This window comes from Bombyx mori, chromosome 23, assembly GCF_030269925.1.
Source record: "Bombyx mori chromosome 23, ASM3026992v2".
Classification (NCBI taxonomy): Eukaryota; Metazoa; Arthropoda; class Insecta; order Lepidoptera; family Bombycidae; genus Bombyx; species Bombyx mori.
In genome coordinates this window covers 19,009,473-19,024,882 of record NC_085129.1, presented here as the reverse complement: position 1 = coordinate 19,024,882, position 15,410 = coordinate 19,009,473, and the positions used below count along the sequence as shown (strand labels likewise).

General features: G+C 44.1%; 1 protein-coding gene across 1 annotated transcript in view; it reads left to right on the top strand.

Annotated features, from left to right (window-relative positions):
- LOC101742362 (synaptotagmin-7) overlaps nt 1-15,410 on the top strand; it is a 419,529-nt gene that overhangs the window by 174,820 nt on the left and 229,299 nt on the right. The window contains exon 3 of the mRNA XM_021350941.3: nt 1,611-1,712. Within this exon, the coding sequence (XP_021206616.1) occupies nt 1,611-1,712 (102 nt within the window). The remainder of the gene's footprint in view (nt 1-1,610; nt 1,713-15,410) is intronic.

Genomic DNA, 15,410 nt, shown 5'->3' with positions numbered 1-15,410 from the left:
AGCAATTCATTTTTATATATATAGATAGATAGATTACGGAAATTCACTAAGAACTATAATTAAAATATAAATATAATTAAAAAATATAATTAAGTATCTATAGACCCGGTATATTGTTCGAGGCGACAAGAAAATCAGCTAGGCTCTAAGATATTGCTTATTTAGGGGCGAGAGGGGAGGCCTCGTTAACAATCTCCCCTAAGATTACAATATACCTTATTACCTTGTTACAGCGAGCCCGTAACAAAGGTTCTTATCGCGACCGCCTCAGAAAATGCTTTTGTTTTCAAAATATTTCGTTACAACATGTACCTACGCATTATACATTTACAACTAGTTTCTTCGTTTATTTTATATTGCAAAGCGCTAGGATTCGGGATTAATAAAAAAATCTACCGAAATGTAAATTAAACCTAATGTATTAACGCTTAGAACACTTCAAACACTTCACAAACACGTTAAAATTCTCAATTCACTTCTTCCACTTCGCTTCAGGTGATCCGTTCGCTGTTTCGCTTTCAGTTGTTCCGAATACTAACTGACTGCTCTTCAACGCTTTTATATTCGAGACGACATCCCTAGATTTATCGAGAACATTCTGGGCAAGTTGAGTAGCTTCGATGTGTGTTTCCGCTATCTGACAATAGATGGCATTGTACTTCTCGAGATTTCTCGACGTTACGAGTTCCTTTGATATTCGTTTCGGCTATTCGGCGATAGATGGCGTTACTCTTACCAGCAGAACAATATTGAGAAACTGTTCTACACTTGGCTGTGACCATCGATAGATATATGAACATCTTTGTTAAAAAAAGTATGCGTCTCGGAACGCCCAACAGAAGTGACAATTTAAACTAATCTAAGTTGAACTATATAATATGAAATTGTTTAACTTGAGAAAAGCTTGGGTTATTAGTTAAATTTTATGCATGTTAGATAAAGTAAGGAAAATTGTAACATAAATTGAAAAAGATATATAAATAGTTAGCAGTCACATACGATAACAGTACAGCTGCCGTATGCGTGAGAGAAAGGGACGACAGACAGACTGACGCCGTAAAGCGTTACGTAACGAAGCGGTTTATCCTCCCATAAAAAGTTATCACTTCAAAAAAAGACTATTTTATTTATTGTATAATATTATGCCTGAAATTATTTGGAGAGCACGGCGTGACATGATAGTTCCCTTGTCGTGGCCGCTGGTAACTACATACCCGATCCTAAGAACCGAACTGTAAGCAGTCGCCTTCCCGAACCCGTCGAATGCGACGAAGGACTCGGCGAGTAAATTATTATTAACTCACAGACCCAAACCAGTGAATTACTCGCCGGATCTTCTCAGTCGATTCTGAGCCGGTGGTAGATTCAGCGAAGCACTGCTCTTGTTAGAGCTAGTGTTGGCATATTCGCCAGGCGAACATTATGAAACTAAGCTGTTGAAAATGCTCGCACTAAAAAACGCATGACAGCGCCACCTGTGAAGTATGTAATCAACTAACATAGTTTAGTGTGTTTCCGAAAATGACAAATTCTCAAATTGCATCAGAGATGGCGCTATTTTAAAAGAATACTCTACATCGAAAGTTATTTCTTTTCTTCTTTTTTTACAGGGCGGACCAGTCATCAAGTGATGGAGGTAGAGAGAAAAGTCTTTCAAAGCTTAATGGATTTTTAAGCTTAAAGACACCCCTGATCAGCACTAAGACATTGGGGTAAGTTGTAGCATACAGTTTTATTTCGTCAAGCGACACCTATTGACAGGTTTTGGAACTATAATTAGAATAGTTCGACAAAACAAAAAGATGACGCTAAGGTAAAATTGTATACTGACAAAATAAATTTTTTTGATTTAAACAGAATCCGTTGTTTCGAAGGGTTTTTCTCAAACACAAAATAAAATCCAAAAATCTAAAGATTAAGATCTCGTGATAATAAAACAATCAATTTAAAATTTTTAGTGATTTAAAATCGAATCGCAATAGCACATGTCAGAACTACACACTCTCACTACCATTTAGAAAATTTGGTAGGTACGTATGATGATTTGCGGCTTTTGCGTATTTCTGTGAGGCGGTCATTTGTTTTGAGTTAACATTGAACAGTATTTAATATTCGCTTCTTAACAAACAAACAAAAAAAATCCTTAAAAACCACGCTAAGTTCCGTTCCACCGTTCGTCGGAAGATCTTAAAATCCCACGGAGGTCACGATGTCCAGAATTGAGGATCTACTACGCAAGGAGGAAGAGGAAAAAACCAACATTTATAAAAGCAAGCAAGAATAAGTTAAAAGAAACCGTCTTCATAAGCTTTCGACGCGTCATCACGGATCCTCCCGATCGACTAATGGTGCTGTTAGGTACCCCAAGCACCGGTCATCGTTCTCGTCGAAACCGTCACTTGCGACGAAGGGCTCGGCGAGTAAATTAACCCACAGACACAGCCCACTGAGTTTCTCGCCGGATCTTCTCAGTGGGTCGCGTTTCCGATCCGATGGTAGATTCTGCGAAGCACTGCTCTTCCTAGGGTTCGTGTTAGCAACAACGTCAGTTTTGAGCCCCGTGAGCTCACCTACTAGCCCGGTGACGCTGACATGCTCTCTCTAGACCATCAGCTTAGGTAGGAAAAAAAATATGCCTTCGAACACGAAACGCAATGTATACAAACTAGATTCACATGCAAATCAATATAATACTAGAGGTCCCGCAGTAGTCGAAATTCGACTATAATTAATTGGAATTGTAAGTTTGTACACTATTATGATTGTATTTTATACTTCTATAATCACAAATTTCGCCAAGACTACACTATAAAAAATACTAACAAAGACAAACAATATTTAATCTATTCTCAATTTGACAACAGACGTCAAGAACAAAAGTTTGACAATAAATAGTATGCATGCGTGTGTGCGTCAAATACATGGTATGTAGTGTGTGTAATGTTTTCTTTATTGATTTAATGTATCTTTTATGCATTATTTAAAAAAATATTAGCATTGTGCACATCTTCTCTATATTCTCTATAAGTGTGAGAAATTTCATACTCCTCCGTCCGCGCAATTTTCGTAAAAAGGGATACCTACAAAGTTTTTCCTTCACGTATTAATATATAGATATACCGCTATATTATATACATATTATTATAATACATGTAGATGCGTATGAATTCCCAACTGAACAAACGTTGAGCTAACATCAAATACATATTCACTTCCACTTGAAGGGCTTACGTAATATATTACCGGCGAAATTAATTACCGTGACGCAACAATATCACGGTAATATTACGGTAATATTCCACGCGCCGACGGGGCGAGTGATCGAACAGTTATTCCCACTTGTAGTGAGGTGGATTCTATCGAATTCTTTACGCGTGTTTAAAATAATTTAGTTCATATTCTTTTCTGCTTTCTACATTGTCAAGGTTGTGTTGGAGACGTTTTTGAATGCGAAGACGGGTGATCTCATAGAATCCAACAATATTGTAGCATAGCATTATTGTAGTATTTAAGTCGTCGTGGCCTAAAAGATAAGACGTCCGGTGCATTCGTGTGTAGCGATGCACCGGTGTTCGGAACCCGCAGGCGGATACCATTTTTTCTAATGAGATACGTACTTATCAAATGTTCTCGATTGACTTCCACGGTGAAGGAATAACATCGTTTAATAAAAATCAAACATCTTCACTCATATAATTTGCGTAATTACTGGTGTTAGGATATCTTGTGAGTCCGCACGGGTAGGTACCACCACCCCGCCTATTTCTGCCGTGAAGCAGTAATGCGTTTCGGTTTGAAGGGTGGGGCCGCCGTTGTAACTATACTTGAGACCTTCGAACTTATATCTCAAGGTGGGTGGCGCATTTACGTTGTGACTATGGTCTCCAGTAACCACTTAACACCAGGTGGGTTGTAAGCTCATTGCAATAAAAAAAAAATCGAAATGCCATTTTAATAACTGATTTGGGGGTATGGATTAAAATTTTAATTACCACCACCCTGCCTATTTCTACCGTGAAGCAGTAATGCGTTTCGGTTTGAAGGGTTGAGCAGCGTTGCCAAATCTGAGCCCTTAGAACTCATGTCTATGTCATGAAATAGGCAGGGTAGTGGTACCTAACTGCTCGGTCTCAAAAGAGGTCCTACCACCAGTAAGAAATTGATTCACTCAGTCGATTATTATTGGAACATCGAACATCCTTATCGAAGTGCGATAAATAAATCATTACGACAATAATGATAGGACCGCGAGTTCGAACATTTCTAAGCCTTATTCGGTTTTCTCCTTCAATAATGGAGCGTGTCTTAAATTACAAGTTAAAGCGGGTATTATGCATAATATGTAAATTAAGCTGTCTTGGTCCTTCATTACATTTAAAGTTCTCGCGCATTAGGTTCGACTATCTTAATAGTAGCTATGTTCATTCCATAGATTAAAATATTTCTTCACGATAATCTTCGATTCGCGATTCGATTTACGATAATCCAAATTACATTCTTATAATCCATTAAAATCATAAAATAATAGATCTAATCAATTACATATTATTATCATATAAAAATTCACCAATATCATAATAACATTTCGTTAAAAAATATTTCTTTACATCGTTTTTGAATCGATTCTTTTTATCGATTCTTTTTATATAAATATGAATACTAGCTGTATTTGCCCGCTTCGCTGGGCATTTAAAATTAACATTATTATTTATTGTCATTATTGTTAAGGAGTTCAACACTCATATAAATATTAACCTATCCATTAAGTACATGTATTTTCTACACGGATACCAAGTTTCAAGCCAATCGGACGCATGGTTAGCAGTTATAACGGAACATCCATAAAAACCACTGTAGATTTATATATTAGTATAGATATAGTTTATATCCGAAGTTTCGAACACATTACAGTTTTCTTGGTCACAGACGAGTCGTTCGTGATCCATGAAAGTAGCTTTAATCGCGAGACGTGAGTTCTAGAACACAGTTTTCAGCACAACAGCTCTCTCGTCCTTCGAACCCTACCGCATTGCTGCTTCACGGCAGGTATGGGCAGAATGGTGGTTCATACTAGATATGTGTCGTTCGCGAACGAACGAATCAAACGACCCGGGTCTCAAAAGCCGCGCGAACGATAGGGTCACTTCAAAAAATATGAGTCGTTCACTAGATCGACTTGTTTAACAAAACCTACGAATCAGAAGAAAAGAACCATACGACCCGCCCGTTTCGGTTAGTCGTTCGTTGCCGCATAATGATGCATAACGCATTTGAATTGTTTTGATCCCATGTAAACAATCGAACTATAACAGTTCCTTTAAACTGTTATTCAATACTAAACTTTATCCAGCCAGTGACCTGATAATATGAATTACGTCATAAATTGATGTGATAAACGGTAATCCAAACGTTCGACTGAACGGATCGCACGAACCGGATCATTTTGTCAACAGGTCAGTATCGATCTGAATCTCTAAAATTGAACGAACGACACATATCTAGTTCATACCCGTGCGGACTCACAAGACCTCTTACCATTAGTACGAAAAATGAGCAATTGCTATGACATTTATGCTTTTTTTTTTTTTTTTTTTTTTTTTTTCCTACCTATGCTGATAGCCTTGAGAGGCTATTTCAGCTTCACCCTAACATTTGTAGGTGAGCTCGCGGGGCTCAACCGCAGAGTTGCTAACACTGACCCTAGCAAGAGCAGTGCTTCGCAGAATCTACCACCGGATCGGAAACGCGACCCACTGAGAAGATCCGGCGAGAAACTCAGTGGGCTGTGTCTATGGGTTAGTTCGCTCGTCGAGCCCTTCGTCGCAGGCGACGGGTTCGACGAGGACGGTGACCGGTGCTTGTGGTGCCTAAGAGCACCGTTAATGGATCAGGAGGATCCGTAATGACGTGCTTTGGGCGACGTCGACGGTTTACCATTCGGTCTACTGGGTCGGGTATGTAATTTCCAGCGGCTACGATGAGAGGGTTCTCATGTCGTGCCGCCTTCTCAAAATGGCGCAGCGATGCCGACTGTAGATACTTACTAAATGAGTCGAGCTCCAGGTCATCGTGGAGATCCACATTCCTAAGGAACCATGGCGCTCCGACGGCTATCCTGCAGAATTTTGATTGAATAACCTGAAGGGATTTCAAGTGGGTGCGGGCTGCGTGAGCGAACACTACGCTTGCATACGTCATGACGGGGCGTATACAAGTTTTGTAGAGAGTTACCTTATTGCGGAGGGACAGTTTGCTTCGACTACAAAGCATTGGATAGAGTCGTCCTAGAATAAACGCGGCGCGGTCGCGTACCGTTTTTATATGGGGACGGAATGTCATCCCTCTGTCGAGGGTGACGCCTAGATATTTGACCTTCGAGACCCACGGTATGGGCTGGCCAAAGAGAGTGATGGGACTAACGGCGGGGGTGTTTGCGCGCCTACTACGGAGTGGGATGCTCGAAGTGATGTTCGGAGGGCGACCCCTTTTGAAGAGCACCGCTGCGCTTTTCGTGGGGTTGATGTCAATTCGCCACTTCCGGAACCACTGTCCCATGGTGGCTACTGCGATCTGGAGTCGCCGATGAAGCAGCGACATCTTCCTACACGAGTAGTAGATAGCCGTGTCATCGGCGAAGAGCGCTAGATGGGTCTCCGGAGACCGGGGTATATCATTGATATACAAACTAAATAATAACGGGGAGAGCGCGGAGCCTTGCGGGACTCCGGCGGTCAGTTGACGGGGACGAGAACGAGTTCCCTCTACTCGATATCGAAACGAACGGTTCGACAAGAAGTCTCGTATGATGAGCACGAGTCTGTCTGGCACTCCCATGTTGTACAGTTTGTAAATTAAACCGTTGTGCCAGACTTTGTCGAACGCCTTCGCGATGTCGAAGAAGAGGGCGCCGGTCGGGATTTGTTTACGCCTATTTAGTCCTATCAGGATGTGCTCCGTGAGGCGGTGCACTTGTTGTACGCACGAGTGCTTAGAGCGGAATCCGAACTGTTCGTCTATGAGAATTTTGTTCGCGGTAACAAAATCCCAGAGGCGTTTCCTAAGGAGCCGTTCGTAAATTTTTCCTATCATCGGGAGGAGACTAATCGGACGGTAACTAGATGTTTCGTTTGTCGGTTTGCCCGGCTTATGTATACCGATAACGTCCGCTTCTTTCCACACTGCGGGAAAGATGCAGTGCGTCATAGCGGCATTTAAAATTGTAGCCAACATTGCTATCAGTTGGACTGGCAAGAGTTTTAGCGCGCGGTTGCGGATGCCGTCGGAGCCAGATGCCTTCCTAGGTTGGAGATTGTGGATCGCGTCTCTAACTTCGTCAGTGGTAATGGGGGGTAACGCGTCAGAGGGCGGCAGGGAAGCTCTGCGCTCGACCTCCCTGTCGACTAACTCGGTGTGTTCGGGGTCCGCGTGTTGAGTGCTGGTGGTGCACTGCTCTTGCAGTGCATCGGCCAGCAGCTCAGCCTTGTCATCGTCATCGAATGCCGGTGGTTGGCCTGAGGGGCGTATGAGGGGAGGCATAGTAGCGGTAGTTTCGGATTTGAGAGTCCTAGCTAGTCGCCAGTATACTTGGTGGGAGGGCGCGAGTTGTTCTAAATAACTATGCCAATTATCGTTACGCGCGTCGCTTAGGCGGGAGTGGACTTCGCGTTGTAGACGACGCATCCGAATCCGGTTTGAATGCGTGGGAAGCCGATCGTAGGCCCGGATTGCCGCGTTCCTAACTCTTAAGAGATTCCTAAGTTCGGAGGATAGTCTGATGCGGTGGAAGCTGTCCTCCACATCGACTTCTTTTGAAGATCTAATGATCGCGGAAGAGATGTGATCGGTAATGATGTTTATGGATTCGACGGTGTCCTCGGGGGATAGATTCGAATCCAGGCCGTAAGGGAGGATTGGCGGAGCGGCTTCGGCTAGGCACGTGCCCAGCTTATTCCAATCCACCATGGTCCTCGTAACAGTGACTGGGTTGTGAGGGCGACCGAGCTGCATAAGGACAGGTCGGTGGTCTGAGTCGAGCTCTGACAGTGCTTCGATGGAACGTAAGCGCAGAGTTACGTTCCTAAGCAATGCCAGGTCTATAGTGCTCGGACGGAGCGCGATGTTATACGGATAACATGTTGGAGTTGGGGGACCGACTACTTCAAAAGTGAGGTCGTCTATAAACGCGTCGAGACGCCTACCGTTAACGTTCGTACGATGGCAGTTCCACCTAGTGTGGTGGCAATTTAAATCGCCTGCCAGGATGACGGAGTCTCCCATGCCGAACAGTGACTCGATGTCACTGCTCAGGAGGGGCTTGTCCGGGGGAGATAAACGGATGCGATGACGATCGGCTGGTGTCCCGTCAGCGAGATACGGCACACTGACGCCTCGATATGTAAGAGCGAGGGAGTATCGAGAGGGACAACGTGCAGGGCCCGCCTATAGTAAATGGCAGTCCCGCCTTTGGAGGCGGTGAGTCTGTCATTCCTAACCATGACGTAATTCGCGACTTTCGGGTCACGACGCGAGGGCTTCAGACAGGTCTCCTGCACTAACAAAATATCTACAAGATTGTCGCGGAGGAATTCGAAAATTTGATCGCGTTGCCGCGCGAGTCCGTTAGCATTGTAGAATGCTAACGTAAGGGAATACGGTTTTTCTCTACCTTTTTGCGCCATTGATTACCGGTAAAGAATTTTTATAACGTGCGAGACACGGACTCGTAGACGTCCATGTGATCGAAAGCGGCCGCGAGCCGCTGTTCGGGGGTTACCGACCTACGGATAGCATCTGCGAACGATCGCAGACGGTCAAAGTTTACCGCGGTGACGAAGTCGCGCACGAGCGCGAAGTCGTTGACGACTGAGGGTTGCGGGGGGCGGTACGCGGGCGCGGGGCGAGGTGCGAGCAGGGGCTGAGGCGCGTGACGTGTCGCAGGCGGGAGCTGGGGTACGTTTTGTGTTCCCTCTTTCGTATACGGCAGCGGTTTTTTCCACGCCGAGACGGTGGGAACCGCAGCCGGTACGAAGGCTGGTTTCGGCACTGAAGGCGCCGAAGTCTTTGGGTCGACGGTTCGGGGGGCTGGGTGGTTCGGGCGTTTACGCGGAGCCCTAGGACATCCGCGGTAGTTTGCCGGGTGCCCTTGCTTAAGGCATAGGACACAGCTTGGGGGTTCCGTCGCGGTTTCCCTAACACGCGAACATTCTGTGGTTGCGTGATCGCCGAGGCATTTCACGCAGCGGGGGCGCGCGTTGCAATTACGCGCTGAGTGGCCATAGAGCTGGCACCTGTGGCACTGCCCGGGAGTACCACGTTTATGGGGGGCTTCGATGGTGACCCCGGAGAGGCCGCATATCGTTTTGAGACATGAGATTCTTTTCTTTGCCTCCGGGGTTGATTCTAGCGCGACGAGAATCATATTGTACGGCTGTCTGCCGCGTCCGCTGTGCATCCGGTGCACACTAATTATTGGGAGGGACTGACCGATCAGATCCTCCTTTACGTAGTCTATGTCGAGTTCCTTGGGGACTCCACGTATCACTACGCGGAGTTCGCGGTCCTCCTGAAGAGCATAGGTGTGATAACCTATGTTCTCCTTTCGGAGGTAAGCAGAGAGGGCCCTATGGTCGCCCGGTGTTGCGACCTTAATCTGAATCCCATGCACGACGTTACGCGCATGGGTATAATTAATTTTGTTGGCCTGAAGGGCCTGGGATACGCGATTCCACGCTGACTTCTCCTGGAGTATCAGCGGGGGCGGGACAACTGTTTTAGGCGCGGGCGCGGTTTTTGGGCGCGGCGGTGGGATTACGCGGCGGGCGGAGTCCGACTCCGGCGTTACGACTACCTGCGGTCGGGAGGCGGTCGCGGACTTGGTTTGCTTCGTCATGGAGCTCCGGGACTCCACGACGCGAGTACGCTTTTTACCGCGCGTTACAGTTTGGAACCCATCCGAGGTTCTGGGTTGAGGGCTAGTCGCGGACTCGAAGTCCATCTCCGATTCGGTATCGGAGCCTGAACTAGACGCTATTGAGGTCGCGACGGACGAAACTGACGTGATTGACGCGGGCGCGGGGGTAGCGGGGGCGGGGGCGTTAGACGCTACGGCGGCGGCGTGCGTACGTGCGCTTGAACACGGACCGGCGGCGGGGCACGCGAGGCATGCCTGCGAGGCATGTTTGGCGACGGCGGCGAGAGATGCGGGGGGAGAATAATTACCAAATGAGGCCCTATAGGCTTCGAATTCGGGCGCGATTGAGGGATATTTTTCCCGAATGAAGTCGATGAAAAGTTTTTCCTCCATCTTTACGTGATTTTCGCCCGGGGGGGGGGCGGCCCCGGGACTTAAACACGCGCTCGCCTTGCGGCGAGACCCCTGCGTCGGTAACACTAAATTGGCCGAAGCGATTCTAGGAATTTTAGAAATTTTAGTGAATAGAATAAATAGAATAGAATTAGAGTGAATATAACCACTGCACAGTTCCCGGGCGGCAATGCCTTGCAATTAGGCGCAGGTACAAATTCCGAGAAACACTTGGGCCACAGATGTGCCACGAACTATGATCTATTATCACCGGTAGTCACTTCCGACAAAACAATGAGCACGTCCACGCGCGTCGGTTGCTCAAATCGGAGTCCAAATGTTGTTGTTCGGAACTTGTATATATGTGAGCTTATCTTGAAAATGTCGTAAGCGAGATTCAGGCATCTGTCAATTATCTTGCGTTGTATGATGACTACCCGCCACACTAGTAATAAGTATTTAATGTTATTATTTTTATGAGTATTCCAAATCTAGATCCGGGAGCAAATACTTTTTTTTTTTATTGCCCTATAGGCAGACGAGCATACGGCCCACCTGATGGTGAGTGGTTACCGTCGCTCATGGACGTCAGCAATGCCAGGGGCAGAGCCAAGCCGCTGCCTACCGTTTAATACAGATGCTTAGAATGAGCTATTTACCCAGGCCTCAGCACACAGATGGCGTCTCCAATGGAGATATGGAAATTTCGAATAATAAGCGGTGGAGTGTCACTCATTTATAATAAAAAAAAAGAATTGTGTGGTTTTATGAAACTTTTTTTCACATTATAGACATGTAACTCTGACAAACAACATTTACATTAAGCACTGACAAAAACAAAAGTTTCACTTTAAATTTGTGTATGGCTCTAATAAAGAATAAAAAAAAATATACATGTATATTTTAAAAATTCGTTAATCTTATGACTTAAACCGTAAATGAAGCGAACAAAAAGATCTGAGAATAGAATCGCTTCGATGTTTTCATTTCTAAAAATAATATTTATTTTGAAAATGAAAAATCTCAACTAATTGTCTTTTTCTCTTATTATTCTTTTCTTCATCTTAGTCGTCTTCGTCATTAGTCAGACGAGATTAAAGCTATTGCTAAGTAGCTTTGACTGATAGTTCGGCAAGGCCAAGCTTCAGAGCATGAAGCCGCTCCTGGAAATACTCGACCAGGATGCGCTGGTGGTGTCCCTGGACATTATCAACGCGTTCAACATCCTGCTCTGGTCGGTGATCGCGGGACGCCTGAGTATCACGGCGTCCCCGCATATCTCCGTTCGCTGATCTGATCCTACCTTGAGGACAGGTCGGTTGTGTGCAAGGGGGACGGTGCTTCGCTTCCTCGTCGAGCCAAGTGTTCCACAAGGGACCTAACCTTGGTCCTCTCCTGTGGAACATTGGCTACGACTGGTTCCTGCCGGACGTCTTTCGCACTTTTCTCCCTGGCCTGAGTGTAGTTTGCTGCACGAACAACACCTTGGTTTTCCCTGGGGGAAGGAATGACGTGGGTCTGCCCGTCCCGGCAAGCTCCGAAGGCTAGATCTGTGGTGGTGGGATTCGAGTCAAAGCGATCCACCCGGTCCACTCCAAGACAAGACGGCCTACAACCAGCAAAAATGTCAATAAGATTTCTGTTTGTTTTCTTTAAATGATTAGCCAAATACGTTTCTTAAATCGCTTCAGCTTATCACGTTGGTCACGGGCAAAACCTTCAAATAAAAATCGTAGCAGATGTGAACCAACAAATATTTTCTGTGCCACCTACTATGAGAAGTAATGGTGAGGACACACTGTGGAGATAATATAATAATATATATGTATGTATATATTGGTTAAATGAGTGGAAAAGCTCGCAGCTCACCGGGTGTTGAATGGTTATCGGAGCCCATAGACATCAACAACGTAAATGCCGCCACCCACCTTGAGACATGACTTCTGTGTCTCAGTTTTTCAGTTCAACGGCTGCTTCACTCCTCAAACCGAAACGCATTACTACTTCACGGCAGAAATAGGCAGGGTGGTGGTACCTACTCGTACGGGCTCACAAGACACTCTAAAACCAGACCAAAAAACTTAAACAAGCAATTGGAATATACAAATTTCAACTGATCCCCAGTTGAATCACTTCAGGTCTTCAATAGAATGGAATCCAATTTCATAGTTAGTATGTAAAAGTAGTAGTAAAAGTAGTAGTAGTAAAAGCAATGGGCTTTGAAATTCACTGTGTGCTCAGTGTCGATGCCTTGAGTTTATTGAGGTGATATTATCTTTATACCGGTACGCCAGTACGCCATCTGTCATCAAGTAGCGGAAACGTTTTTTGGAGTTTACTCCTTTAGAATCGATTTACATATATAGGCCCGGGGTATGAAAATTATGGGGACCAAAATCGTACTAGCATGTCACACGAAATGCGTTATGCGCATTTCGTGTGACATGCTAGTACATGCGCCGGCAGTCCGCCACAAAGCCTCGTACTGATCGCGCGTTTCTCTCATTATTGTATTTTCATATATTTGTTAGTCGTTTGTTTTGTGTCTCGTTAATTTGTTAATAATCTGTAGTGTATCGTGTTGTCGTAATATAGAACTATTTCTCGTATTGTTTCGTTTAATTTTTTATATCCAGTAAACTCCAGTCGTGCGTCGGAGCGGACACACACACTTTTTTTTTTATGAATTAGGGCGCTCGTTGCGCACTCTCGCTTGCACTTCAAGCCTTAAATGGAACGCCTCATGAGTCATGTTTTTTCGTGCGTGCAGCCGGCTCCATCAAATTATAAGACGTTGTCACGTCAAAACTCAAGAGCAGCTGCTTTGCGAATGAATCTATTACCGGATCGGAATCGCGACTCGCTGAGAAGATCCGGCGGGAAACTCAGCGGGAAAAAACAACTGCTAAATACATATTATTATATTTTTTATTTATTTATAAATATACAAACATGACAAATGTAATATTAATTCCTGTTAGGTTAAATTCGAATAAAACGCTCTCGCTTCCGCCCGTCACTTCGTGCTTCCGATTCAGGCGTGACCGAAATGTTCTGTGCGCTTTATGCTGTCGTTTCTCGGCGCTCTTCTCACATTCGCGTGAATATATTCTGATGGAGATTCTAGAAAAAAATTCCATGAAAGGGAAGAAAAAAAGTCGTCGTGGCCTAAAGAATAAGACGTCCGGTGCATTCGTGTTGAGCGATGCACCGGTGCTCGAATCCCGCAGGCGGGTACCAATTTTTCTAATCAAATACGTACTTAACAAACGTTCACGATTGACTTACACGGTGAAGGAATAACTTCGTGTAATAATAATCAAACCTGCAAAATTATAATTTGCGTAATTACTGATGGTAGGTAGGATCTCTTGTGAGTCCGCACAGGTAAGTACTACCACCCCGCCTATTTCTGCCGTGAAGCAGTCATGCGTTTCGGCTTGAAGGGTGGAGCATCCGTTGTAACTATACTGAGACCTTAGAACTTAGGGTGATATCTTAGGGTGGGTGGTGCATTTACGTTGAAGATGTCTATGGGCTCCGGTAACCACTTAACTCTAGGTGGTCTGTAAGCACGTCCACCCACCTAGGCAATAAAGTTATTCCGGAATTAATAACATCTAACTAATTCCACGAAGGAATGACATTAGCTTGGAAAAATTATAAATTTGACTAATTCTGGTGCTACAATATATTTTGCAAACACATTATACAATACCATTGAGACACTGATTCGATGTCTCAAGGTGAATGGTAGCAACCATGTGATTCTCTAGACTCCCGTATCCAATATTATGAAAGAAATATCATCACGAAATTCCTCATAAAACGTTACAAATTCAAATATCTTATCACACATCATGTCTACCCATATCAAATTTATCTAGATCCGACATCTATAACCACTCGAGTACCCTGCGGGGGTCAATGTTTTTTGGGTTTGACGTCTAGTTCATCTTGAGCTACGACAATGGTGGCTGTTGAAGGGAAGTAAGATCACCGAAAATTGGGTGATTGCAATCGCGCACGCGTCACTGATGCGTGGTGTTTGTATTTTGTGTTGGAACGAAATGCGAAATTTTCGGATTGACTGACGACATTAATATTAAAATTACAATTAATTGAAATAAAGTCGAAAGTGGTTCATTTATTGAAAGAGCTATCTTCCGAGTTTCTATTGGAACGAAGTTCCTTAAGGGACGATGCGTAAGGGAGGATGCGGGGAAAAAACGTCCGTAACGTAAGATTTTTATTAGTAATGCACACAGTGTACGACTTAACTTTGTAATAACGTACAAAATATAACATATTTTTTATCATTCATTGACCAAGATCTCAGAGCGTTCGTTTGCGCAATACACTAACACTTATGCACACAACCGTGAATGAAGTGTACCACAATAAGTTCGCACGTTTTTTTTTAATTTTTTTTATGTGTAATTTTTTTATTTTTTATTTATCTTTTTTTATTTATTTATTATTATTATTATTAATACTTTATTTCAGTTTTTTTTTTAAAACCATAACATTTTGTTAGTAGTAATTACTTATATCTATGTTAGTGACTTAAAAAATCTAACACATAACTATCATTATAAGGCATACAATACACATCTCAAAGTAAAAAAAATGTTGGAAGTCTGTAAAGACGGTTTACGGACGATACTTTTACGTGATAACGTCAGTAGCAGAACTAATTGAACTGCTAGCTCTGACGTCACGCGAGAAGACAAATGTATCACAAGCCAACACTTGGACCGATCGTGCTTCTCTATAACTTGTTTGGCGCTCTCGCTTGCACGTTCAGACTCAGGCGGAACGTGATACTTTTTCGTGCCTGCGGCCGGTCTTAACCGATTTATTTGACGTTGTCACGTCAAAACATAATTTTAGGGCTTAATTTCGCCACCTCAAATCGATTACCAGGCTTCCCTAACCACGGAAACTGGATATTGGAAACGTCAAAGCGTCAGTATAAACATGAGGAGATAAACTTAAGTCTACGACATGCGAATACCGGTGAAAACACTGTCATTACAACACGCTTGCTTTTATTGTCACTGTTATAAGCCAGATATATTGACTAGCAGCAGCGCCGCGATCTCTA